The sequence below is a fragment of the Seriola aureovittata genome, chromosome 1, assembly GCF_021018895.1.
Source record: "Seriola aureovittata isolate HTS-2021-v1 ecotype China chromosome 1, ASM2101889v1, whole genome shotgun sequence".
Taxonomy (NCBI): Eukaryota; Metazoa; Chordata; class Actinopteri; order Carangiformes; family Carangidae; genus Seriola; species Seriola aureovittata.
The window spans coordinates 26,730,711-26,757,602 of NC_079364.1; the positions used below are offsets into that span (position 1 = coordinate 26,730,711).

Below are 26,892 nucleotides of genomic sequence, written 5' to 3' on the forward strand. Positions count from 1 at the left end.
TATTTCCCGAAATGTCAAAGCTGAAACTCTCTAACATTCACAGTGTTCACACAAGTGTATAACTTGTTTCATATGTTAAGTGTACATTCTGCGACTATTATTAACCAAGAAAAACTGGATCACGAGCCCTCAGCTTTATTCAAGTCATGATGGAGCTACTATTTTACAACTAATATACACAGGTCTACAATATGTACAACAACAAATATAGTATTGGTAATCAGACTATTGTGTTTCAGTAAATTCACAGACATGTGGATAACAACCACACACACGCACACACAGCTCAGTCATGCCAAAAAAGTAACATGCTCCTTAGAAATCTTGACACATGTTGTCAGAAATGCAGCAGGTTCTGTAAAACAGTTCTTCAACAGAACGTTATAATAAGAGCATCATATCAAAACATCTAGTCTCACAGTTTTGTATCATTCTCTTTTTTAGAAAAAAGACGAAAAAATAATTCAATAAACAAATAGAACAGTTCCATACACTTTGTCATGGCAAGATGTGACAGATAAGACTCTGATTCTACGTTATCACCACCTACAGAACACAGCTCTACAGTTAAGGACAGACACGACGTCTCAGAGTTGAAGACAAGACGACAAACAGGAGGAAAATCCAGTCGGCTGCTCAGGTTGGATTTGGATCAAGTGGAAGAAATGAACAGCAGTGGATTTGGTTAAAAAAAACTCCAACATATGATAAAATGGTCAATCCAGGTTTATGTCTAGAGAGAACAAACCAAGTAATAACATGTGCACTAAAGAGGACTATAGACACCACAGGACAGTGCAGAAAATAAAGACTGGGTGAGTGAAAGAGGTGTTTTCTCTGAACAACAACACCAGCATTGATATTGCTGCTGAGCCTCAGCAGTGAATACAACAGGCTTCAAATCCAGTTCAAGTCATGACTACAACTTATATACCTCTGTCTTTCCTTTTGTCTCAGCAGGGAATGAAATCAAAGCACAACATGGTAACATGAACTACATCACCTTTCAAGTACAGACACATTTTCATCTCATATTAATCTTTCTTTTACACAAACCTCAAACAAAACAATTGTTGCTACACTGTGTGTGGATGTGTGTGCATAGGGGGTGGGGGTGGGCAGTAAATGATAAAACGGAAATGACAAACACTAATTTCATATGATGTGTCAGAAAAGCTGGGCAGCCTGAGGAGCTTACAGAGGGAACAGAAAGCAACCACAGGTCCATGTAGGCAACCAAATAGGTTTTCAACATTTCTTTAATTACACTGTATAACCATGACAGACTCATAAACACAGCTAGCACAGCGTGGCCTTTCTTCCTTGTCTTTTCATTTCAGTTTAAGCTGATAACTCTTTCAAAAAAGCTTTCCCCCCCATAGCTACACTGTGTTTGGGGCCTGGAGGCTGCAGGAGTTTGGCTTTTCAAGACAGGATTTTCTCCCGGGTTTCGGGCAGCTTGAGAGCCACCAGACCTCCGCAGACCAGGGCAGCGAAGGCCAGGAAGATGGGGATGATCTTAGTGATGCCGATGAAGGCTGCAAAGATGAAACTGGCAACGATGGCTGCAAACTTACAGATTCCATTCAGGATACCAAACGCCGTCCCTCTGTAGAGTCAGAGGAAAGACAAAGAAAGATTACATGCATAGTTTTACTCGGCCATCTGTTCAATAAACAACAAACAGTTTTCTCGTCAACAACCATAACTAGTCAAGCTCTGGATTTCTTTATATGCCAAAGTGGTGAGTGTGGGAATGTAGTAAGCGTGACACTTGGTATCTGGGGAGTTTGCACTGCATCGTGCTTATCATACTGTACTGTACACAATACTAAGGCTAACTATTCCTACCCAGCAGTATTCCTCCATTCCACGTCTTCATCATGAGGGGGAAGATGCTGACCTTTTGCTCGGGACTTACTTTAGCTTCAGTCTTTTAACATGATATCATCTATGTAGCCATCAAATGTATATTTAAGACCTTTATTTACAGGGTTCTCATTTTCTCACAACAAGTAAGCCTGAAAGGAGGCTTTCGACAAACTAACAGGACTAACAGTTCCCATTTCAGCCAACAAAACTCACTGTTGTCAGCTGGAAATGAAACCTGCTTTATCTTCTACCTCTACGTGAAATGAAGGATTCATTGTTTAACGAAATGAAGAATTTCTTGAAAATTATTTCTAATGAGCTGTCTGAAATCAGAAAAGCTTGACGGGAGTAGCAACAGTAACCAAAAGGCTTAGTGACCCGTCATTTGAATATGTTTTGACCTTTGCAAGACCCAAGAATAAGAATGGTTATGTTGTATGTTACATACAAATATACACATATATGAAAGGATAAGTGGTATGGCTAATGAATGAATGAATGATTATTATATATAGCAGTACCATTTGTACTGTATCTACAGTATTTGTGCAGGGGTGGAGTTGGAAAGCTGACTGTGGTGAAGGTCAAGGTTCAGTTGGATGTTTACAGTAACACAGAGGGAGAGAGTTGGACTGTACCTTTTAGAGGAGGGATAGAGTTCCACAGAAATGACCTCTAGTCCGTTCCAGGCCGCCACGCTGGTGCCATAGAAGAGACACTGCCAACATATTACAGCTCCTTGACTGAAACTTAACAGCAAGAGGAAAGTGCAGGCAGACGACGCCAGCATAGAACCACCTGCATAGAGATAGATAGATAGATAGATAGATAGATAGATAGATAGATAGATAGATAGATAGATAGATAGATAGATAGATAGATAGATAGATAGATGATAGATAGATGATAGATAGATAGATAGATAGATAGATAGATAGATAGATAGATAGAGATAGATAGATAGATAGATAGATAGATAGATGATAGATAGATAGATAGATAGATAGATAGATAGATAGATAGATAGATAGATAGATAGATAGATAGATAGATAGATAGATAGATAGATAGATAGATGATAGATAGATAGATAGATATAGATAGATAGATAGATAGATAGATAGATAGATAGATAGATAGATAGATAGATAGATAGATAGATAGATAGATAGATAGATAGATAGATTTTAAATACTGAAAGAGATAGAGCAAAAACCACAGAATGACCCCACCTGTCTGAGGTTACTTATATTGTATTGACACTTTCTGCTGATCTCACCTATTATTCTGATCCTTCCTATCTTGTCCATGAATAATGCAGAGATGATGTTGCCAGGCAACACGGCCAAACTGCCCAGGAAGCTGACCATGTAGATGACAATATCGTTCTCCTCCTGGAAGTTCAGATGGCAGCCTTTCTTTGGGTGGAGGAAGGTGGTGTTCTCCATTCGACAGTCTTTGAACTTTTCCTGCCAGAGGTCTGGAGAGAACAGAGGCGTGTACGAGGAGGTGACGCTTACAGAATATTGGTTTATATTTCACATCAGACTGTAAAGAGAAGTTTTCTCATCTTAGTGCTGGAGGATAAACACACACACACGAAAAGAGTTGCTGCTTTGACGAAGTTGACTGTTTTAGAGCAGTGTTAATGTTTTCATATATATTCTATATGACTAATGAGTACAGTTTCTTTGAGCCCCGGGCCTTCATGTGAGAGTGGTGTGAAAATACCATAAACATTCATTCCTAATTCTGTGAGCTACCTGTGTTGTAGAAGACAGTGTTTTTGATGGTGCAGTTCTCGAAGAAGGTGTTGGTTGACTTGACATCCTCAAAGTAGCAGTTCTCAAACAGAGAATCCTCGAACTTCACAGACTTAATCTCAATGTTTGCAAACCTGAATGAAAAGAAAAATGAAATTAAGCAGAGGTAAAAACAAATAGAGAATTGTAACTTTAAAGAGCATGACACAGAGGGGCTGCGCTGAGGGAACCTACTTGTCATGGATGTACTCTCCCTCTCGGTGGATCTGGTTGACCAGAGAGAAGTTGAAGTGGAAACGTTCGACCCGTTCCCGGTGGAACACTCGGACCTTGGACTCGTATTCCTCATACTGCATGTACTTGATCATATCAGGGAACCACACTCCCAGCCCATGGTAGCTGATACACGGAAACAAGACATGGAAAATCTGAACATAGAAAACCAAAAAAATGACCTGCATATAGGCAACATAACACTACTGGGGTAAGTGAGAAAATATGTATGTATGTTTTTTTTTTTTTTTTCGTTCGTGCACATCCAATTTTATCAATGAGATTCCTTCTATCTTCAGGTTAGCTCTGCCTCGGAGAAGTTTGTAAACCTCCACCGTTTTCTGAAAATGCATGATTTGAATGTAAATCTACCAGTAGCGGGATAAATGTATTCTATCAGGTTTTCAAAGCCTAAATCTGAGCGTGGCTTTCCATGTTGAATATATAATATTTTTACCTGAAGGCCAAGCAGAACCAGACAATAACCAGGAAGAGGCCTTGCAGTCTGAGCTCTGGGGCTGATAATGACATTATGTTAGCCATCACCTGAAAGATGGAGAGACACAAACATGTAATTTCTGCATGGAAAAAAAAGGGGAAGAAACTTGTGGTATTAAGTGCGAGATAAGCATCGCAAAGCTCGTCTTATGTTCTAATTGTACTTTAGTGAAGGGGGGATTTGGAGACCTGTTGCAGCATGGTCATGTGTCTGACGGTCCAGCGCTGGAAGGCGGTGCCGGTCTCACTCTGGATCTCTATGAACTCGTCCTCCTGAGTCTGTGGGGTCTTGATGTTTGTCACCTTCATAAAGAGACGGGGGTGGGAACATTTAATTAAGGCTGTCTTCTTTATTAACATTTAAGAGTGAATCCCATTCTGTTTTTTTCAAAATATCAATAAATAGCATTGTTAAAAAACATTGTTATATTTCTCATTTGGCTTTGTATTTTGTTGTCTATGTAAAATTTGCACCAATATTTAAACATGTCAGTTATCTTCTTAATTATCTTTTTTCTGTTTCTTTTTATTACATAACCTTTTCTAATTTAAGCGTAAGTATTGCTTAGATAAGTTTTGTGTCTGCTAGTAGTGAGCACCTCCTTTCAGCTGAGTTGAATGAAACAACTTTTTATATGGATTAAATAAATACAATATGCACACATTATGAAGTACAATATCATATTTGTGACATAACTATAATAAACTCCTGAACTATATTGCACTGTTATGTATGAAGGGGACAAACATACAGAACGTCAATCTTTGACTTGTGAAAAGCTGCTGCCAATTTCAAATTTGAAAACCTCACAAATAGCTTTTTCGTGTTCTTCTTATTTTGTAACAGCAGACATTCATCACAGCAGGGAAAGCTGGTGGTGTAATGAATAACATTAATGACAGCTACATCCACAGTGCTGCAGTAAGCCATGACAGTGATGTAGCTTCAGTAACAGCCAACACTAGTGTCATTAATTACACTTACGGTATTGATGCTACAGCATGTCATGGTGGATGCTCATTTACTGTCATGACTTACACTTGAATAATTAATGTTATTAGTGACACCCATGTATTTCCTGCTATGATGACAGTATGAGATGTGAGGTCTTTACTGTCCATCACCACCACAATCACAGATCAGGCTGTGTAAGCTGGCATTTGAAGTTTTTCTTAAAGGTCCCATATTGATATCCATAAGAAGACATATATTTGTGGTTTTAAGAACCAAAAACCATCTCAATGTAGTTTTACATCTCCTCTCTCAGGTTTTTCTCTGGACCTCAAGTAACAACAGGTTGGTGAGCCAATCAGAAGAGAGGAGGCTCTGAGCCTCTCTTCTGATTGGCTGACTGTTTTCTGGGTGATTGAATAAAAATATAGCAGATTTCAGGTTAACACTCGAAACCAAATCCTGCAAGGTTGGATGTTGAGTCTGGGTGGGCGGGGCTGGGGGCATGGCTGAGAGCAGTGACTGCTTTGTTGTGACATCACAAAGTTATAGAAGTCCTGACAGCTCATTTTAAGGCTCAGTTTCTGAATACAGGCTGTGTGCATTTCTCTGTGGACTGAGCACTTTGATACTTTCAATACTTTATAATAAAAGAGGATGTAGAAATCTCACTTTATACAATATGGGATCTTTAAGTCTAATGACTTACAGTGAAAACTCTCTCTGGCTCCCCTTTGGCCTTCCAGTTGGTGTCATGAACTCGTCGCAGGATCATCCAGGCCTCATCGTGTCGAGCATTCTGACAAAAAATTAAAAATAAAAGTATCATACAAACTCTCCTGTGAATGATGAATGTCAACATATGCAAAGTGTTCTGTGAAAGTAAGTTTAGTATACATTACTGTACTATACATAAGAACATGTATTTCAATCATAGATTTCAGTTTGATGACTGAAACTTTCCCACATACACTGTAGCCAGATAAGCAGCTGAGTAACAATGTTCCCATGAGGTCTGTGTCTTATCAGTGGGGGCAATGTGTGATTATTTGGGGGTGTGTGATATGAACATGTTGGAGCAGTAACATACAAATACAAGACCACATGTGGTTAAAGGTCTGACAATGTCCTGGATGAGAAACAGGGGTGGGTGGTGTTCTGGTGATGCCTTAGCAGCCCTTCGCTACCTTTGCACAGCAGTGGGATGTTGCTGTGGTGACTGATGACTCAACATTTCTTACAAACAACAGCTTGATGTTTAATACTGTGCACTGGCATAATGAATATTAAGATACAGCGCTTATAGTTCATCGTAAGAGGTTCCGGTGTCTAACCTCCAGGAGGAAACGTGGGCTCTCCGGCATGAAGATGACTCCGATGAGTGCAGCGAGCGCAGGGAAGAGACACACCAGGATAAAAAGTCTCCAACTGTGGATCTGGAACTCTGTACCGATGGCAAAGCCCCAGCCTGGAAAGCCATTCAGCAGAGAACAAGTTAATATGTCAAGACTCAATCTTTCTGGCATATTTTATAATCCAAATCACAGAATTAGTATAGTGTAGCAAAACACAAAAAGAATCTTTATTGTATTTTATATATTCAAAACTTATTTTATGCACCAGTCTCTCCATTTTTGCATAAGTCATTTGCATTTGAAAGATTACATTGATTAAAAAGTTGACAGTAAACACACAGTCAACCGTGACTTTGTTTTGGAGTCCTGAATAAATAATTTTTCTAGTCCTGATGCTGCCAAGATGTTCAATTGTTTTAATGTGAATTATTCATATTTAGCAAGTAACAGCTGAGATAATTTCTTACAATGAGTCATATTAGCAATCACAAAGAGGAGCTAAGAAAATAATTTAGCCACATGCTGATGTTGATCCAGACTGAAGAAAAAAGTCCTGAATTTCAAAGTGCTCCTGCAGTTGTTTGAATTTTAATTATAAGTCAGATAAACATTACATCATCTCTGTCTTCTGAGTTTATATACAGGATATTTGAATGTATGAGTGCCTTTGTGTGACTGTACATGCACATGTGTGTTAGTCAGTGTGTTTGTGTGTGTGTGTGTGTTACCATAGTGAGGGATGATTCCCCAGGCGGTAAAGGAGGCGTACAGGCCTCCCAGCATCCAGAACATGCAGAGCCAGCTCAGATGTTCTCCACGTTTATCCATCTGCAGGAACTCAGTGAAGTAGGTGTACACTATCGGGATGGAGCCGCCAATTCTGGAGGGGGAATCACAAGATATCTGAGTCTTCAAAAATCTTTTTTTTATAAGGATTGTCCATCATCTTCTGAGGATTTAAAGGAATATTTATTATGATTTCTCCAATATACTCATTCATTTAACAGAAAAAATCTAATGTAATGATGACGGTTTTAAAAACATGATTTTATACTTATGCCATGAACTTATTGTGGGAACTGAATATTTAGTGGTTTGCTTCAGTGGTCAGTTTGTTCAGAGAGCTCTCAGTATGATGCCAGGACTGACCAGGCCAGAAAATGGGGATATTGACTCAGAAATTGCTCATATGAGATTAAAAGTTTAATGGCTGAATCCTGCTGACAGGGAAGTCTCAATGCAGGTGTTGGTCGAGGATAAAAGGCACAATAACAGCATCTCTCTTTCATTTTAACACAATGTTTCACCCTTTGCGTCAGTGCCACTTCCTTTACTCAGATTGTTGGCATCTTCTGTTACTGTAATAGATTTGATATCAAGTGTAAGAGATTAAAACTGGTTTAATCACAAAGAAATGGAAAAAACATATATTGTAAATTCAGCTGAGAAATTACATTTGAATAACAGAAAAACCTTAATACCACTACAATATGTTTAACATCAAGACAATGGTTGTCATTTGAGAAGATTTCTCAATTTTTTATTATGATGATGAATCTTCTTAAATGGGGGTGTGGAGTCTGCAGGCTCCTTGTGTTTTGTGAAGCCAGCAAAACGGGCTCAGTTCTTCTGCAGATGTGAACGTTAATGACTAACATGGGGCTCATTATCACCGTGAATCAGCAACAGCTGAACGTTTTATTATGGTGACCTTGTATTCTTTTGGCTTAGCAAAAAGCTCAAACATCAATATTGCAGGTCTGGGAACACTCAGGCTGTAATCATTATCAAAAGAAATGTGTCTTTGAAAGTTGCAAAAAGCAATCTGTGCACAGCAAAATTTTCACCCCAAGGTGCTGGCGACAGCAGGATTTCAGCAATAAAACTCAAATCAAGCAAAGATCATTGTTTTCTTCTTTTAATTAGTGTAATAAAGAAATGCTCTGTTAAAGTAAATACAGAGATTTCTCCTTCTCGTTGCGCAGTGTCTTTGAGTTGGTATCAACAGAGCTTGACTGTGTGGTGGTGTGTGCCAACATGCAGCACATGGCAGCGTGGTGGTATGTAATTATTATGCATCTATTCCGCACCAGACTGACAGCTGATGGAGCCCACGGAGCAGCATCATTTTGACTGCACAATAGAGAAAGGGCAGCAAACTTAATCTCAGTGAAGTCCAATGAGACACAAATAATGCTCTAGTTTTTGAATAGGAAAACAATTAGATTAAACTAATAACCGAATATAGTCCATTAATACAGAGGCAGCATGTAATGAAGCCCTAAGCAACATGACCAGTTAATATTACAGTTCTAGGCTACAGGCTTTAACCCTTTAGGCACTGCAAATGTAGAGCAAAAATAACCATCTTTTGCTGAACTGAATATCATGTAGTAATCAGGTGCCTGGGATCAGTGCGACTAATTTTAAGATGCCTGCAAATGCAAATGTCAGATTAAGGAGAGAAATAGATTGTGAAATGTAAATGTGTTATTTTAATGAGGAAAATAAACTAACAAGTAAGCCAACCGGTGTGTTTAAACAATGTCCTCTCTCCCTCCATGTTGTTTGTTTGTTTCAATGGAAGTGCCAGCTATTATTCATCTTGCTTAAATGTCAGGTGCCTTATTTTGGAACAAATATCAAATACAAACACAGGGATGTGCTCTGCCCTGCAAAATGCCCTGCAGAAAAACCCAGACATACTTATTTCCACTAAAAGCATTATTTATGGCAAAATGTCTGGCAGTATAAAAAAAAGCCCACTGAGTGATCTTTTGTTAAAGGAAGGGCTGGAAATGGAAATGTGAACACAAATGTAAAAGTGTCTCACCCGAAGCCTGAGCAGAACCTGAAGAAGAGGAAGAAGCCGTATCCCTGGGCGAAGCAGGACAGGAAGGAGAACACCAGGTCGATTGTCAGCACGTAGATCAGACACTTCCTCCTTCCCATCTTGTCGCACAGACCACCCCACACCAGCGCCCCCACCATCATGGCCACGTACACCAGCAGACCTGCAAGTACACACACACACATACACACACACATACACACACACACACACACACACACACACAGAAACAGTGACACATTTGGAGACGTTTGACCTGGTGCACTTATAATCCAGTTCTGTGTTTTACTCATGAGACACACTTGATCTCACTGAAAGCAACAGAGCAGACTCATATTATTATACACATATATATATTTTTTTTTTACAGGTCAATACTGCTGTTAGCCACAAGGGGGCTCCCTTTACACTTTTATGAGCATAGAGGAACAGAGGAATCACCACTTCCTGCTGTGGTTCAGTGTGATGCATCGACTTTCAAATATTCATAATGACAGTCCAAGAAAATACACCTCCGCTGATAACACCGTTCTCAGAAATCTGACAGAGAAAGAAGGGTCATCACTTCCGCCACACTCAACTTCCATGTTGTTAAATCTGCTTTCAGCTTTGTTCAGATGTGATCGCTGTTGCTTCGATTGTCTTTGCTTTTAAAGAATTTTTTTCGTCACTGTGATTAAATGTTTGATGACTTCAAAGCTCGTTTTCTTCCCGTAGTCTCGCACTCTGAGTCGCAGCAGTCTGGAGTGTATCCCAGCATGCAGTTGACAGGTAGTCTAGTCTTCCATTTCTTTTTGTTGTAACGCAACAGCCCGTAACAGTGACCAACTGTGCTGCCCATTACTGCACCGAGGAGACAATAAAGATTATGTACTTCCTTTTTATGTCTCTGGGGAGAGTAATACTCTCTCCCCTGCTGTTGTTGTAAGGTCTGAAACCTACAACCTCAGCCATCCTCTCCACCGTGTTGTTTAAACCTTTAGACCCATACCTCCTGCCTCCTCTGTGTTTTTACTACACACAGCCCTAATTACAGTGGGACTAAGCAGCTTAACGGCACGTGGAGCCATAGTGTGCACCTTCCCCGTGGATTACTAGACTATCCAAATGCTCTGGTGCTCCACACGGCAAGCTGCACATCCCGAACTCATTCAACAAGAGACTGCTCAGGGCACCGGGAGACTCAATCAAGAGTCGAAGCTAACACGACTGTGACAATATCATTGCTCTCCCGGAGCCAGTTGCAGCAGCTGTCAGCGAGTTCAAACTTAGCCTCATTATGTCGCATGTGTGGAAATTTTACACATCACTGAATTAAAACAGATGGCATCGCACAAGCTAGTGTTGATATCTACAGCCAGGTACAACTATGGCATAGCGCTCTTCTGACCTGACACTTAATCAAAAATCTGTTTAATAATGTTGCAACCTGGGAATATTTTAAATGACGAAAGCTTTATGCCAATAAATTATCAAATGGTAGCAGTTACCTTAGTATAATCACATTCCAGTCATTCAAATTTGTATGAATACTACTCACTGTATGCACAAACTAAAATCATTTATAAAGCATTGGCAATAAAGTTTAATATATCACTATCACTATATCATCCTCAAGTTTTAATGGTGCAATCTGATGAAGTACATTGAGAGCAGCTGGTAGTTGCAAGGACCTTGGAGAGGCCTTTTCACACAAGCTGGATTTGCAGAAGTTGTGTATTTCACGTCATACAACAGTAACAATGTGAGTAAATAGAAAAAAATAATTTGCATGAGCCGTGAAGTTATTATTGCCTTAACAGACCAGAAAAAATCCCCAGAAGCGTGTCCAAAGTCAAATTCAATCAAAGGAAAAAGAGAACCTGGACATCTTTGCATGACTGAAGTGATGTCCGACAGCTGCAGTGCAGAAGCACTACAAAAATAAATGCTAAGCATCGAAGATATTCTGGATCAACATTTTCATTGCAGGAGGCAGGCCACCTCATAATTTATGCATGACCATTTTAATTGCAGTTTGGATTTTATTCCAGAAATGCATTAGCTGCAGTGCACGTTTGGCAACTTCCTTGAGATAGTTGGTGAATAAATCTCTGCAAACAGATCAAGTGTGCATTTTAAAAACTGCCAGAACTTTCTCTTCTTTGTCCCCAGAATCGTGTCTCCAACTATAAACCTCTTGTATTTTCACTCTATAGATTAAACAATAAAAAATGCTTTTAAAGGTAAGTGCACCAATCATCCTCCTCTTTTTAACAATAGGTTCGGAAGTCTATCTGATGTCCAAAGACAAAGGTTAAGATAAAACACATTTCTGCTCCTGTGTGTCCGCATGAGCATGAGCATGAGCATGAATCAAACAGCATCATTCTGCAGATCTATTTCATATTTTCAGCCAATGATCTGTGCTCCCCACCCGCTCTGCGCAAACAGACGCTGTGATTTCATTTTCGCCAGGCCTTCCTCCTGTTACCACAGCCTGTCAGAGGCCTGAAGCGTATCTGACAGCTCTGCACCGGGCGCTGCATGCCGCCAGGCTCTCTGACTGCTGCAACATGCTCCATATTAGCCTGGGAACACACACTGAATACAATCACCACCGGGTTCCTCATCAATCTCTTGCAATGCTTCATCCCAGGAGCCTGTTGTTAAAATGAAATGAGCGATGTGCAATCTGCCACATCGTCTGGCTACACACGAGGCCTGGGAAATAAGGTGAGAGGCTTTAATTTGCAGTTTAGATGTCTGCACAGAAAGGGAAGAACAGACGTTTTAAAGGTACACTTCCCAGTGAGTGAGTGGTGTCTGTGCTGCATACAAATTTCAGTATGTTTTCGGCGCGTTTACGTCAGTGGTACACTATTTGGGAGCGGATGAAGCTAACAGGAAACTGGAACAAAGGGAACACTCCCCTTAATGCACAATATGTAAAAAAAAAGATAAATTTCCACCATAATTACACACTTAACATGTGGTGTGACGCCCCTCAAATCACCTTCTAGATACTTGTACCAATGCCAAGGCTCAGTGAAGCTTATCTGATGGCTGACAGTGGACCCGTACTCTATTAGGACACACAGTTGTTCTGTACTTTTGCATTTGCCTCAAGGGATCCAAACAGTGTTTTTTTCCCTAATTTATCCAAGTGGCTGCTGGGATACGTCTGCTCAAAGCAGTGGTCTGCAACCATTTGCCATCAAGAGCCAAACATATGCAGGATTTTGTTCCAGCCAATTCACAACAGCAGATCATTTCATTGATGAGTTCCTCCTCTCTGGGTAAAAAGTGGAGCTCTTCGACAGATGATAGTAATTAGCTGCTCTTGTGGGTTTCCAAAAGGCTGTATATCTGTCCTGGCTGTATATCCGCGTGTGCTAAATCAGTCTCCAGCCATGCTAGCTGCAAGGCAGTGTTGGTCTATCAGTCAGTTCACCTTTGATCCAGACTGAAATATCTCATCAACTGTGCACTCTAATAACTCTGGTGAACCTCTGACTTTTCCTCCGGCACCATCAACACGTCAGAGCTTTAATTTGTCCAGTATTTTGGTTTATGATCAAATACCTGCAAAACTCATGACTCTCCCATCAGCCTCAGCTGCGTGTCCCTGGAAATTATTTTACATGGACTAAATTCTTTTCAAATGATGTTTGTTTCACTTCGGAATGAAAAACAATGAAAGTTTCCACCACATGCACTCAGCAGAAACCTCTCCTCACATCAGTGACCTCAGTTTTTCCACCCCACCCACTTTTTCTGTCACTTACCCAGCAATCCTTTGTCGGCGTTGGATATGCACATGTCCTTCTCAGCGCTGGGCAGGACGAATCCCACCACGAAGCCATCCACTCCGTCAGCCATTAGCGCCAGGCCCAGCACGAAGAACAGCATCCACTGGAAGCGCCCATGGCCACAGTCCTCCATGATGGTCTCGTATTGCTCTGGCAGGTTCTCTTCCTCCTCTTCCTGCTGGGCAGCCTGACGGGCTTTCCTCCTGGCCTCCATCCTAGCTGCCCGTCGCGCCTCCTTGATCTCGTCAGGGTGGGGGATGCCCTGGTACTCCCCCTCATACATCTGTTCATCATCATCTGCCCCTTCTGTGGCATCACTAGCGGCATCCTCGTCCTGCGGAGGGTAGTCCGCCTGGTAAGGGTAGCCGTCCTGACCACCTCCATCCTGGGTGTAGGTGTACTCTCCGCCCTCTGTCACCTGCTGGTTCACATTGTTTTGATAAGGGTCATCCATGGTTCCTGCCGCGTATTAAGGAAGCAGGACTGACTTTGCCTTTGTTGCCGTTGTGTGCTGAAGAAGCTCAAGTTGTCAGCTATAATGGCATAATCCTCCCCAGGAGCTGTGAGTTGCTCTCTCAGGTGTCAAAGGGGAACTGCAGGTTTTCTGTAGGAAGAGTCAAGGTCTCAGGTTTAAGGCCTCAGCAGTGGAGTTGTATTATCTTCTTTGATCTGCACAGAGCTGCATGCTGAACCTAAAACACAATTAACACCGCACATCACAGATTGTCAGCATAACAGCAAAAGAAGAACACACTTGTAGAGCAGAGACATTGCTATGCATCACTGCCCATGAGGACTGCTTGTGAGTGACCTGCCAAGTCCAGTCACACGTACAGTCTCAAAGGGCTTCAAAACATTTGTGTAAAGAACATTAAAGCCACATCATGATTTCCGACCATCAAATGAGAAGAGAAAAACTAGAGGAAATGCCTACTATATGTCATTGTCATTATAGATGGGCAAGACATTTCTTAATTGTTTTTAATTTCATTCCCACTGTTTATATTGATTGTTTCTGCCTTGCTTTTCTAACTCTGCTTTAGTTCCCTCTCCGAGAAATTGATCCTATTTTGTGTTATTTGTTACTGCTTGTAAAGCAATTTAAGTTCTAAATAAGCTCCAGAAATGATTGTAGTCAGAAGTGAAAAGTGTTATTGAGCAGGAAGAAGCAGTTCAGGACTCCCAGTCTCTCCTGCAGGCTGCTTGTCCTTCCACACAGCCAGATAATCTCATCGCCTCCCCGCTCAAATGCTCTGACGCCATTTTGATCCATCACACAGCGCTGCTGCAACGATGACACATTCAGATCTCTCTTGATTTTTTATAGTGACCAAAGGCCAGAGCCACCAATAGGAACACAATACACACAAATTGCATTGCATTAGAAGAATGTTTTGCTGGCTGTGACAGGGAGATATTCTTCCAAAATCAAGCCATGGTTAGCCTGAGGCTGGATCCTCTGTAATTTAAAGATAGCAAATGATGTTGTATTGGAGAAACGTTTTGTGTCAGACAACCAAGCTGCATAGCTGAATGCTAAACGCAGCACACAGCTCATGAGAAATTGACTTACTTCAGAGTCGCAAAAGTGTAAAATAACTCAAACCTTGATTTAACCTTCATGTGTCTCCTAGAGAAGAATCTTTAGTTTCATTAACACTGGGGGGTCTGCAGGGTAACTGTGGTCCTCAGTGCCTTGTTCAAGGGCACATTGATAGCACTAACTTTAAAACTAGCCTCGTAACTTTTACAGTTGAAAATACAGACTAATGGGGAAAGCTAAAATGTAGCTGTAACAACAGTAGCACAAGTCTCAACTGGCTCAGTAATGTCACTTATCTAACATTAGCCACCATAAGCTACTGCTCATACCAGACCAAGTAAGGCTGTAGTAGCAAAAACCTCCAGATGTTTTATGATGACCAGGGTTGTTTTTCATAAAAATCCAGGCTTTAATTTGTAACTTCTTCTTTCAAAAGAAGAGAATGTAGAAGATGCAGTGGAAAACGAATCCAGGAATCTAATACCTGATTGCTACAGTGTGTGGCATCAAACATCTATAGCTCAGCAACAACAAAAAAGCAGGGAAACTGGTTGCTTGATGACACCAAACAGGACGACTGAGCTGTTTCTCCTGAACAAGCCAGACCTAAAGCTTGTAGCATGTCTTGCATATTTGGAAATAAATGACATGTTTATGTGTAAAAAGAAATCCAACATGGATATTCTTTTCACTACAACAGCACAGAGGCAATATTCTCTTTACAACAGGGGCAGTTTTTGGGTGATGGAATCCCGTTTTTGAGAAGTGCTAGTGCTGATATTGGTAATACCGCTGTGTGAGAATTACTTTTCAATTTTCTTTTTTTTTGTGGTGGTTTTGAAATTTAAATTAGGCTCCAACCATTTGCTGGAAGCAAAGGTTTGGTTTAATCGGCCATTTAGTGGGCTATGGTATCAAATTGCTTCTGACTGAATGTCTGTATAAGTGCATTTTGCCTGAAGTTACATGATAAATTATAAGCGTTCTCTCCAAAAGTACAGTTATTTTCAAAACTGATGCAATTTTGTATCAGATCTTTTTGTGAAGCTATTCATGAGAAATATTTCCACATCCAGATTTACCTCCAAAATCCACTTTCTTCACACGGTTATTACTTGTTACATGTGTTCCTCCGGCTCGATCCAGACACAGTTGCAATCTTATTATGTTGGTTTGGTTTGGGTTGGTCTGTTCTGGTTTGGAGCCAGGATGACGAACACTGTAATTTAATCCAGATTAAGACTGCAGATTCATTTTGCCCTTGTTGCCTCATATTATTGTTTCATCACGAAACTCATAGAGGTGGCTGATAGCGGCAGTGGATTATGGAGTCTGGACTGAAGCAGTGAAATGTACTTGCTGCTCTCGGATATGTAGTTTTGAAATCCCATCGCCAGTGTTACAACGTATGCATGAATCTGTTTTGTTGCCAGGAGTAATGAGAGGAATTGCAGTGCCAAGATGTGATGTGATTTTCTTTTCTTTTCTTTTTTTTTTCATTTGTTGATTTCCTTCAGTAACATGAATAATACATGAAGAGTTCAGGAGTGAAAGTGAGAGGATGGATGCTCGGTCTGGTTGAGGGAAGTGGTGTTGCTTTCATCATCCTACTGCAGCTCTTTTACTCACACAGCTGGCACTTACATAACAGTTAGACCGCCTGTACTCACCCTTTCCCCCCTCTGTCTCCCTCCCTCTCCCTCTCTCCTCTAACTTATTGATCTTTGTATCTGTTTATGAATGTATCCACCTGACCCCCCCACCCCACCCCCCACCCCTACACCTCACACACACACACTAATTCAGATATCAAATCAGCATTTATGCCTGTACAGAGTTTGAATAGGTCATGATCTGCCTTCCTCTGAGAGTGTCTCGGTGTGTGAAAAGTTAAAGAGCCCCTTTGAATCATGAAAATCGATGGGAGACTGAGGTTTGACAGGAACCAGAGAGGTCACCGCATAATTTACAGAAAGCTAATTCAATCTCACTAGTGACCTTTTACTGTTCAGATCATTTATTAGTTTGACTGAGCCAAACTCTGTCATCTGCGCTTCATCAGTTTCTGGAGCTCGTTCTGCAAAGAGCAACACTCATATGGAGTTACATATTAATGCTGTGATGATGGACTTATAGCTGCACACACACACACACACACACACACACACACAGTTGATACACCAGTAAAGCTGCTCTGTGGTCAGCAGTTTAAGACTTTTCCCAGCTACAGTTCTCATATTTAATTCAAGCTGCCCAGTACAACCACAGCTCCGAGGGCCGTGTTGAATATACTGTTGAGCTGAAGGGGCTTTCAGTGCTGTTTTATCTTTGGTAAACCTGGAACCTCTGCTATATACACCAAACTTTAACACAGGAGTTTGACCCAACAGCTGATTTACTTCATCGTACAATAATGTTTGCATTGCATTGCAACACCTGAAGAGTTTTTTTTATTTGCTTGAAAATGACCAACATTGCACATGATGTCATAAGCATAACTGCATGACCAGATTCCCTCAATAGATTTTGCTTGTCCAGGTATAAAAAATGGCTGACCTCCTCTACCAGTTTTCACCGCCAGGGTTTAACTAAGTAGCAGGGTGAGGGCTTTGACTCTCACTCAGGATTTTACAAAAGCATTTACTGTTTCTTTGGATAAAAGTGACAGATTGCATCTAGTGTATGCATTATATCTGCGGGTGAAACAAGTCCACCATCAAAGCAGTGAGTTCAGTCTAATCTCGGCTCCTCTGTGACCTCGAGCGGTCAAAGAACAATCCTGTGTGATTTCTGGGGACGACCTGTCTGCTAACCTGTCAAATATATTTATTAGCAACCAGTTTCCTTTGACACCACTGCCACTGGGTCAGTTATGCAGCTAGAGTTGCCATTGTGGGGCTTATCAGATGTGTCCCTTATGATATTCTCATGCCAAAACCATATTCATATCCAGATCCTGATAACAGAGACACTGGATTCCTCCCTCACGCAGTGGAAGATATTCAGCCTGGTACGAGAGTATCTTCTTTTTACACATCAGCTTTGATCAAAAGCTGCAGAATCTGACAAATGGTAAAATGTGCAAAATATCTAAACATGTTTTTTTTATTTTTATTTTTTATAAAATAGAGGGAGTTACTTAAGATTCACCAAATCAGAGTCTATTAATGGATGGGGACTTCTCTGCATATGTTTATGGATTTTTATCTAAAGATGGTAATGTTGATGGCTGGGAATGGACTTTTGCTACATGTTGATGTTGTTGCAACAAATAGAACTTGAAAAAATAAATGATAGCTCTGCAGGTATTTTTAGGTCTAAATTCCCTCTCACTTCTTCACTAATTTGTTTGTCAAAACAACAAACTAAATAGCACAGTGCAGTAAACATAAAAAAAGTTTTCTTACCAGAGTTGGCATTCCGTTATTATAAAAATATCTTCAGAAAAAAATAAAAACAAACACAAATAAAAAAAATGCTAAAGTCCAAGTAGCATTTTCACATATCCACAGCCTACATGTCAGTTTATCCTGAGGCCGTGCTGCAGCCAAGCCTGAGGGATTAGGATCCAACCTCCCGACCCCCCCTCCACCACACACACACCACACCACACCCCCCTCACCAGGGCTCATCCCCACAGGAAACTCCCCGGAAGTAAACACCCCCACAACTGGGACCCAATGGTACAGCCCTAAAGGTTTAAATAGCAACAGGCTGCACTGACACTGAGTGTAAACTGTGTGGATACTCTGCACGGTTTTGTAATACTCTTGAACTGTGGAAAGGGTCCTCCACTCCAGAGTCAGAGGTCAGCTGCCAGAACAGCATCCCTGGTTGAGATCGTGTGTGTGTGTGTGTGTGTGTGTGTGTGTGTGTGTGTGTGTGTGTGTGTGTGTTTGCTCAAGGACACTTCAGCAGGGCAGATGCTTGTTGTCATGGAAACCTGAATCCAAGCCTTTAGTGGTCTGCTGTCATTGGGAATAGATCTCCAAGAGTGTGCATGTTTCAGATTCCATTTAAAGACTTACACACCACATCAGGTGGTTTTAACTATTCATGTCATCCCAGTAGTGGACTGTAATGGCATATTTGGATAATGGTTGTCTATAGTTACACCGACCGGGGAGAGCATTTTTGTCCCATAAGCAGAAGAGTACATCCCTTCAATAGCTGTGTGTCCTGTCAAAGTGTCCTTGAGTGAGACATTGACTCGCTACAGTGGCTGCTCATCCATCCAGCCAGGCGCTCTGGATAAGCATCAGCAAAAATGGCTTAAATATTCATCTTCCCTCCAAGCAGGAAGGAAGGTTCTGGTGGTTTGATTTCTTTGGGTGTGGATGGGTGCGGAGGTGATTATGGATGTGTCTGAGTGGCACCTGCTGCTGGAGATGGCTAATCATAGCTCTCCTACACCACATATCATTCCAGTGGTTTACATACAGAAAATATCCAGAATCTGAGGGAGGGAAGGACAGAGGCCACAGAGGGAAGAGCAGTCACAGCTGGATGATGTGGTGGATTGATGCCAGGCTTCTCCCAAATTATAGTACATTATGTAATATATTATATAATATAAAAAGCTATGAATCTAGAAATCTTCTACTTTATTGGAGTATTTTGAGTGTTCATTGAAAAATCATTAAGTCTTAAAATTATAAAAATACCTATATTTAAACAAAAATAAAATTGAATTAAGACAAAGAGAAAACAACAGACAAGCTGAAACTGGGGATTATGTAACATTTTGTAAAGCAAAAAAAAATTCAAATTATACATTTTCTGTTGATTACCTAATTGATAAATGTATCAAATCAAGATGTAATTACCCAACAGAACCCAGGTTGCGTATAAGATAGACATCTCATGCTTCTGCTTTCCTACTCTGGTAATCATCTTGCAACCTTTCAGATTTGTGACCCCATATGGAGGCTCTTCCCCCAGGTTGGGAACCACCCATCAACAGGACCGACCTGCTCAGTATGTGAGACAGTGAAACAAGAATGTAAATTGTTATGTAAGTCGGTATGCAGCAGCACTCATCATGAGGTCCAGCTAATTCTTACTTTCATACATGTTTACTGATGCTCCCTGTACACAACACCAAGTTTCACTATTAAACAATACAATACAATACAATACTACTACAATATTACAATACAAAGAAATCTATGTAGTAGACACGTAGTGTGACTGTAGTAATGTAATCATATAAAAATAATACTGGGGCAGTATATAATGTAGGGGATAGTTCCACTATACAGACAAATATTATTATTATATATTATTATAATATCAGCAGTATATTTGTCAGTAAATGGACAACACTATAGGATGGTACTGACTCTATACGTACACTGCATAGCAAATAGTGAAGGAGTTTGTCCCATTAAACAAATTCTTCATTCATTCCAGCAGCCAGTCTGCCGACTCACACACCCCCACCCGTGAGACATGGTATGGCCCGCTATGGGACATCATTATAGAGAGTAGATGTCTTGCATAGAGGCAAAGCTCTCTAATCCGAAGGCCAGATAATTCGAGTGCAAAGAGGATTAGCTCCACCCCAGAAGAGCCATTGGCTAAATTTAGCCCCCATACTCTCTGTCTTCACCAGTCTCCATTTGCCCCCTCCTCCGAGCCCCGCCTATGGTTCCCGTTACCCATCCACCCGGGCACGCTCTCCACCAATCACACGCCGCAGTTCATCATTACGCCGTCATGACATTGTTGGACCTCTCCAGACGAATAATCCAGTATTTAGGGCCCAACAGCCAGGCCCTGCATCCTGGCAATATAAATGATACAGAGTGAAATCACATCACTGGGACACCATCTTGAAGTGATCATGTAGATGTGAGTTTTTCCTGAGAGGGAAAGTTAAGAGCTGTGGCTGCTAGCATGCTATTCTCCCTAATGTCTCTGCCCTTCATCTGCAGAGCTCTTCGTCCTCTGGCGAACACACTGGGATTATAGTTGATGGTGCCGGCCCCCCTGCACAATCCCTGTGATGGCGAGCAAACTGCATCGCAGAGACGTCTCATGCAAACATCCAGGAAATTAATAGCTTTCAGGGGGAGGATTCTGGGAAAGAGTGATAAACCGGCTCCCTGTGTCCCTGTTGTTCCCTGGTTTAACTTGAAACCACTGTTTGCTGCTTAGCTTTATTATTTTGCTCCAGTGAATTCAATGATGAGTCCAGACTCCAGGGTCATAGGGATGTTTGTTTCTGTTTCTCTCTGATACTTGACATCCTCACTGGCAGCCGCTTGTTGATGATCTGGGATTTAAAGCTTATTCCACAGAGTCAGTGAAATGCACATTATTTAGAATACAATATGGGATGTGTTGACTTGGGTTAAGGAAATTATTTACTTTTGCTTCTTTTCTTTTCCGTCTAACATGAACACTTGATAAATGTTGAGGTTGTTTGCTTTCAGTTAGATTTAGTTTTTTGAAATATTGTTTATAAGCCCTTCAGGGTTTCTGTTTCACCAGCTCTCTTTCCTTTTTAAGTGCCTCATCCTTTGGATGTCGGCAGAAAATAACTTTAAGATAACAAGGCGAGAAGAGACACAACAAACAAAAACCCTGCTGGTACAATTACTGCTACGTAGTTTTGTGCCATTTTTCCTCTGCTAACAGGACCTTAATGGAATCAGTGTCACATTTTTTTTTGGCTGGTGGTGGTAATGGGGGGGGGGGGGGGGGGGTTTGTTGTGGCTCATTTTCCCTCTCCTTGCCTGTATGTTCAGTGTGCATGGGGTGAAGCATTAAAAGTCAAATAAACAAATGGTGAAAAAATTGTCACCCTGTGATTGATAGTGTAAAACATAACCCAAATGATGGTACTTTTTAGAGTAAGTGACTGATTCTCTGACTGTGGTCTCTGTAATATATGAAATGTATGGTTCTTCTCTCCCACACTGGATTAATATTGTTTTTTATACAGTACATTTAAAGCACCAGACTGATGTCTTTACATAGAAATATTCAGAGAGATAAAATCTGAGAGTATGTGTCAGCAACAATACATCAGGCCCTCCCTGTTTATTTCCCGGACCTTGCTTCTTTGAATTATGTGTATGGAGTCACTGTGTCTTCACTCCTCCTGCTTGCTCCTAATTAAAGAGGAGAGATCTGCCAAAGGTAATCTGCTGGGCTTTAGTGAATGGAGGTGGGATGTGGAAGTGGGTGGGAGGCAGCGTGGATCCGACCTCCCAAATCCCTCACACCGGATTGGACGCGGTAGCTTGGCTTAAGTCACCTGACCTGCTCCCTGGCATGCAGGACTGAATGTGTGGGCATCTACAGTACATGCAGGGATACATATAGACTTAGATAAAGATGCAGAGGTTGGGAAACTTTCTCCTAAAGTCAGGCACTATGAGGCGAAAACAGAAAGCTGGAGAGAGAATTCAAATTTCAATCTTAGTGCAACTACATTAAAAATCATTTGCACACTCCATTGTTAGGTTTGAAAATGCTCTGAAAATGTTATTTTACCATTCTGGAAGATTAGTGTAACACACAAACACACACACACACACACACACACACACACACGCACACACACACATAGAGGTTGTGTGACATTGATTTGTATTGTGGTGTGTTTAGACTCCACAAATCCCAGCTGATGGGATCAGCTGGACTTACTGACCCAGCTCCACAGACACTGACATCTTGTGGAGACCACAGGGACTGAAATAAATGCTGCTAATTACAAAAGCGTGATTGATTTATCACGTAGAGACTTGAAGAACAATAAAAGGTCAATTGCTTTCTGTCTTTGTCTCCTCCTGTAAATGTTTTTACTTTATGTTTAAGTCATAACTGTTAACGTTATAATAAATGCCTGTTTTAGTTGACTAATTATATTAATCAAGGTTTAAAGCTGCACCATTCTTCACCTTGACACACACATTAGTGCCAACAACTTTTGGTGACAGTGATATTCTCAGCCATTCTCAGTCATTGCCGACCCTTTTCAGCTGTGGATGAATACACATCTGTTGCTCTCGGAGCGCCTCTTTGTAGTGAAGGCATCCAGGCATCAGTGCGGCTTACGGATGTGTTTTTAATAGTTTTTGAACAACTATGGATGGAAGAAGCTTCTAGGATCAATTTATTGTTGGATTTCATGGGATTTGTTGACAATAAAAAAATGAAGACTACCACCAGATTTATCCTTTAACAAGAGCACACACATTGGCTGTGGGATGGCAATATTGGATGTTACTCACTCCAAGCAGCTGAATGACAGCAGCATGACTGGTATATTGTTTTTCATGCAGTTACACCTTGTGATATCAAGATAATTCTGTGGTACATTTTGATGCTCCGAGATACTTTTACAAGCTGAGATGAAAAAAAGAGGAACTGATGGAAAAATCACACACCCAGAGACAATTTAAAGTCGACAGTTACACAGTAACAGAATTAGAATGAAATATCCTGAGACTTGTTGTACCTGTAGGGTTACCATGCAAAAAGCTCTGCTAAAACAAATGGTGGGTGGCAGTTGAATGAACATTGTTGCCAAGAAAACAGACAACTTCAGCCCAGAGGAGGATTTCAGAAAGACTTCTTGATCTTTACAATGTCAGAACTTTATTTGCTGAACATGTCTCAACTTTACCAAAATAACAATGAACAGAAACTTTAAAGCAAAACATGTCAGGGCATTTTGTGTTATGATCATTTTTAGATAGTACCAGTCAAATATTTAGATACACAGAGATTTTCTCTTTTTTTTTTTTTGTTTCAGCCTTGATACATTTTCAAGCAAATGGCTACAGTTGACAACAAATGACTGTGTGTAATGTGAGCGGGGTCATTCATAGTGATGAACCCACCAACAATTCACATAACTGTCCCTCAGAGATGTTTAGCATCTTTTAGCTAACAGTTTTAGCTCCCACACCTTTACTGTTTAGCTTCACTCTCACTGTTCTCATCATCAGCTCGGTTCTCATTCGCTGCAGGCAGCTGTTCTCAGCAAAACAGCTTCGCTACCTGCCAAGCATTAAATAGCAGAATGACAAAGTTACGGACTAAAAAGTCAAGCATTTAGAGGCTAAATAGCCAGATATTTCCTCAGTGGGGAGCAAACAGAGATGAAAGAAGAGAGAGTATTGGACTTACGGTTGCCAGGTGGCCAGAAACATGACTCCAAATAAATGCAAATGTTACTGTGTCTGCTAGTAGCGTCAAAAAGAAATTGTTTGCTGGCATGTTGCCACAAAAACAAAAACTTATATATACAGTATATGTATATATATATATATATATATGTATATATATATATATATATGGTGTTAATATGTAAATTTAGGTTTTCATCTTGAGCTGCCCCTAAGTCACTAAAAAATAAGTAACTGCTTCTCTAGATTACGCTGGTATGAAGGAAATAAAACACATTTTGTCCCTATAGATGCTAATTGGAAACAGCAGAGTCGAGGTGGTAGACATTATTGTACTGTATATATTCTGTTTGGCCTCCAAATTCTGGGAATGTCCAAGATAGTCCAGGATGAAATTAAGAGTCACAATAATGAATTTATTTCACCGTAGTTTTTTAACTTCCCATATGAAATAAAAGTGACCCCTGCTGCTATTTACACTCATTAATACAAAGTAAGTCATCACTAATTATTATGCACCATCACTCCATTTATTTTTCTGGTGAGGTTCAAAGCTCATTCTTGACAAAACAAACTCACCTCAAGAGACCTGGTGAAGATCATGTAATATGGTCAAAAGCTGCGAAACACGTGACACGTGTGACATGATCAAAAGTACCAGAACAGCAACTACATGGCCCTCGAGGTGTGAGTTCTGTAGTTCTGGTGTGTGGTATGGACACTAGCTTGAAATCATTTGAACTGAAAATAAGTTTAAGAGTGGTAAGAGTTAGCGTTATACAGTGGTGTTTAAGTGATTGCAGACTGGTCAGAGTGTTGTTTTTGTACAACTTAGCTAACATTTTATTGACAAATGTTACATAATTTGGGTATTGAAGTTCAAACAACTTCAAGCATTTCCCTCTTCCCTCTTTTGGGACTGTAAAAGTTTCCCAGTGCAGCTTTAACGAAGAAAAACAACAAAATCCTCACGGTCCAGACTTTGCGAGAAGAAATGTGGACAGTGCTGCAGAGTGTAAGAAGCTTTCCACTGAATTGTGAGACAGTGTATGCAGCACTCTGAAGGCACTTCAGCCAAATGATATGCCTCTCGCTCCTTTCCTCTCTCTCCCTCCTCCTTTCTCTTGCAACTAGTGTGTTTTTGTCTCTATCCAAGTGTTTACTCTGGCTGGGGGGTTTTCAGCGCTATCTCTTCCATCCAAGTCCTTCAACTTACAAAACCTCCTTTTATCGCCACACAAAGGCAGCTATGTACTTCTTTGTGTCATGCTTGTTTCCCCGTCTCGCTTATGTTCTGGCAGTCTGCAGACTGCCCTGCTTCAACATTCCCCCCACGTCCCTCCTCTCCTCCTCCAAGCTCCAATAATGTGTCTAAGGGCAGCTCAGCATAGCGGTGAATGGAGACTCTTTTCAATAACACCTGCCATTTATCTAACCCTCAGTTGGCTACAGGTGGAGGAGAGAGACAAAGCTTTGAGCTCAGATGCTTATGATGGGAAGACGGCCTGGATGCCTGTGGGGACTCTGAATCAACCTCTCTGTGGTTAAATTTCACATACAGTTGGCGTGTGTTTGTGCATGTGTTTGATGAGGTGCCAGATGCCAGCTTGTTCTGCAGAAAGTTGATCTTTAAAGACTGCAATAGAGTACATCTTTATAGCTTTAGCTGCAGTTCAAATATGTGTGTGTAATTTAGTCAACCAGTGACATAACAGCTTGTGTCCTCTTTCATTTTTGTACGCCCACAAAAATGCAGTAATACCCACTTTTCCGCAAATGTGCAGAAATTTCATTTTAGTCTAAAAATGTTCTAAGATGTATTCATGCCCCTCCATCCATCAGGCTTAAATGTAAGTCTCTATGTTCTGCCTGCTGCAGCTAAAGACACTCCATGGCAGAATACAGGGTATGTATTGTGTTTTTTCTCTTTCTGGCAACAGACATTTATTTGGAAAAGCTAGCAGACAGTGGTGTGATTCATTGGTAATGCTTTTGTCACAGTTATGATCCATAACAACAGATAAGCTATGCTGAGAGTGGAGTGCCAACAGACACAAACTCAGATTCTGAATGGAATCTGATAGGTCAGCCTGCTCTTACAGTGACAAGTCATCAATCTGGACTCTGAGTTGCCTCATAAAATGATCAAAATACAGTACTTCAAATCTTTTAGGGTGAGCGCTCTCAGACTCCCTGTCTGCTTTGTACAAGACTTTTCTACATTTTTTTATGTGATGTTTCTTTGCAAGCCTTAATGAATTTTATTGATTTTTTAAAGGAAATAATGGAAGCTATATGAACCTTAATTTGGTCTACTAAAGCTGGAGAATGAATGCTCCGTTTCAGCATTGCCCTGCTTTGCACTCATACATTCCTTTATGTTAAGAAACCTGATGAAAAGTAAGTTTTGTACTTCTGTGTATGACAAACACACAAGGTCTAGTAGAGCACATTTCATACCAGTTGGCTGCTGAGGAATAGGGGCATTTGAATGCTAAACAGTGCTTGTCAGTGCCAGGGGTAGGAAATCATTTATAATGAATGAAACCATTTCACTCAAGTACAGATATGCTATGAGTTGTTTTGTTGTGAAGTAAAACAGCACTGTGTTTGGGTCTGCTTTTTTAAGGGGTCTGTGTGATAAGTAAATATGTCAAACCACCTCCTCTCTGATTTTCATTTGCTCCTGCTTGCAGAGATCATTGCAGGAAGCCTCTTGAACCAGCAGGGGGCAGTTCAAACCACAAGAGTTTTCAGCCCTGTGGCGTAAAGGTGATGCACTGCATGCAGTCACAATGAGACAGCAATGAAACATCCCTGTAGAGCATTGCAAACACCTACCTAATGTTTG

The 26,892-nt window shown here is 40.8% G+C and overlaps 1 protein-coding gene across 1 annotated transcript; it reads right to left on the reverse strand.

The window, feature by feature from the left end:
* Positions 1 to 119: 119 nt before the first annotated feature.
* Positions 120 to 18,429, reverse strand: sv2ba (synaptic vesicle glycoprotein 2Ba). The gene is made up of 13 exons (XM_056377830.1): positions 18,306 to 18,429; positions 13,332 to 14,047; positions 9,547 to 9,727; positions 7,442 to 7,593; positions 6,693 to 6,826; positions 6,068 to 6,157; positions 4,596 to 4,709; positions 4,366 to 4,454; positions 3,870 to 4,034; positions 3,636 to 3,769; positions 3,152 to 3,352; positions 2,511 to 2,670; positions 120 to 1,609 (listed from the first exon to the last, which is right to left on the reverse strand). Exons 2-13 carry the CDS (start codon positions 13,807 to 13,809, stop codon positions 1,426 to 1,428), a joined length of 2,082 nt encoding a protein of 693 aa, XP_056233805.1. The 5' UTR covers positions 13,810 to 14,047; positions 18,306 to 18,429; the 3' UTR covers positions 120 to 1,425.
* Positions 18,430 to 26,892: the final 8,463 nt, after the last annotated feature.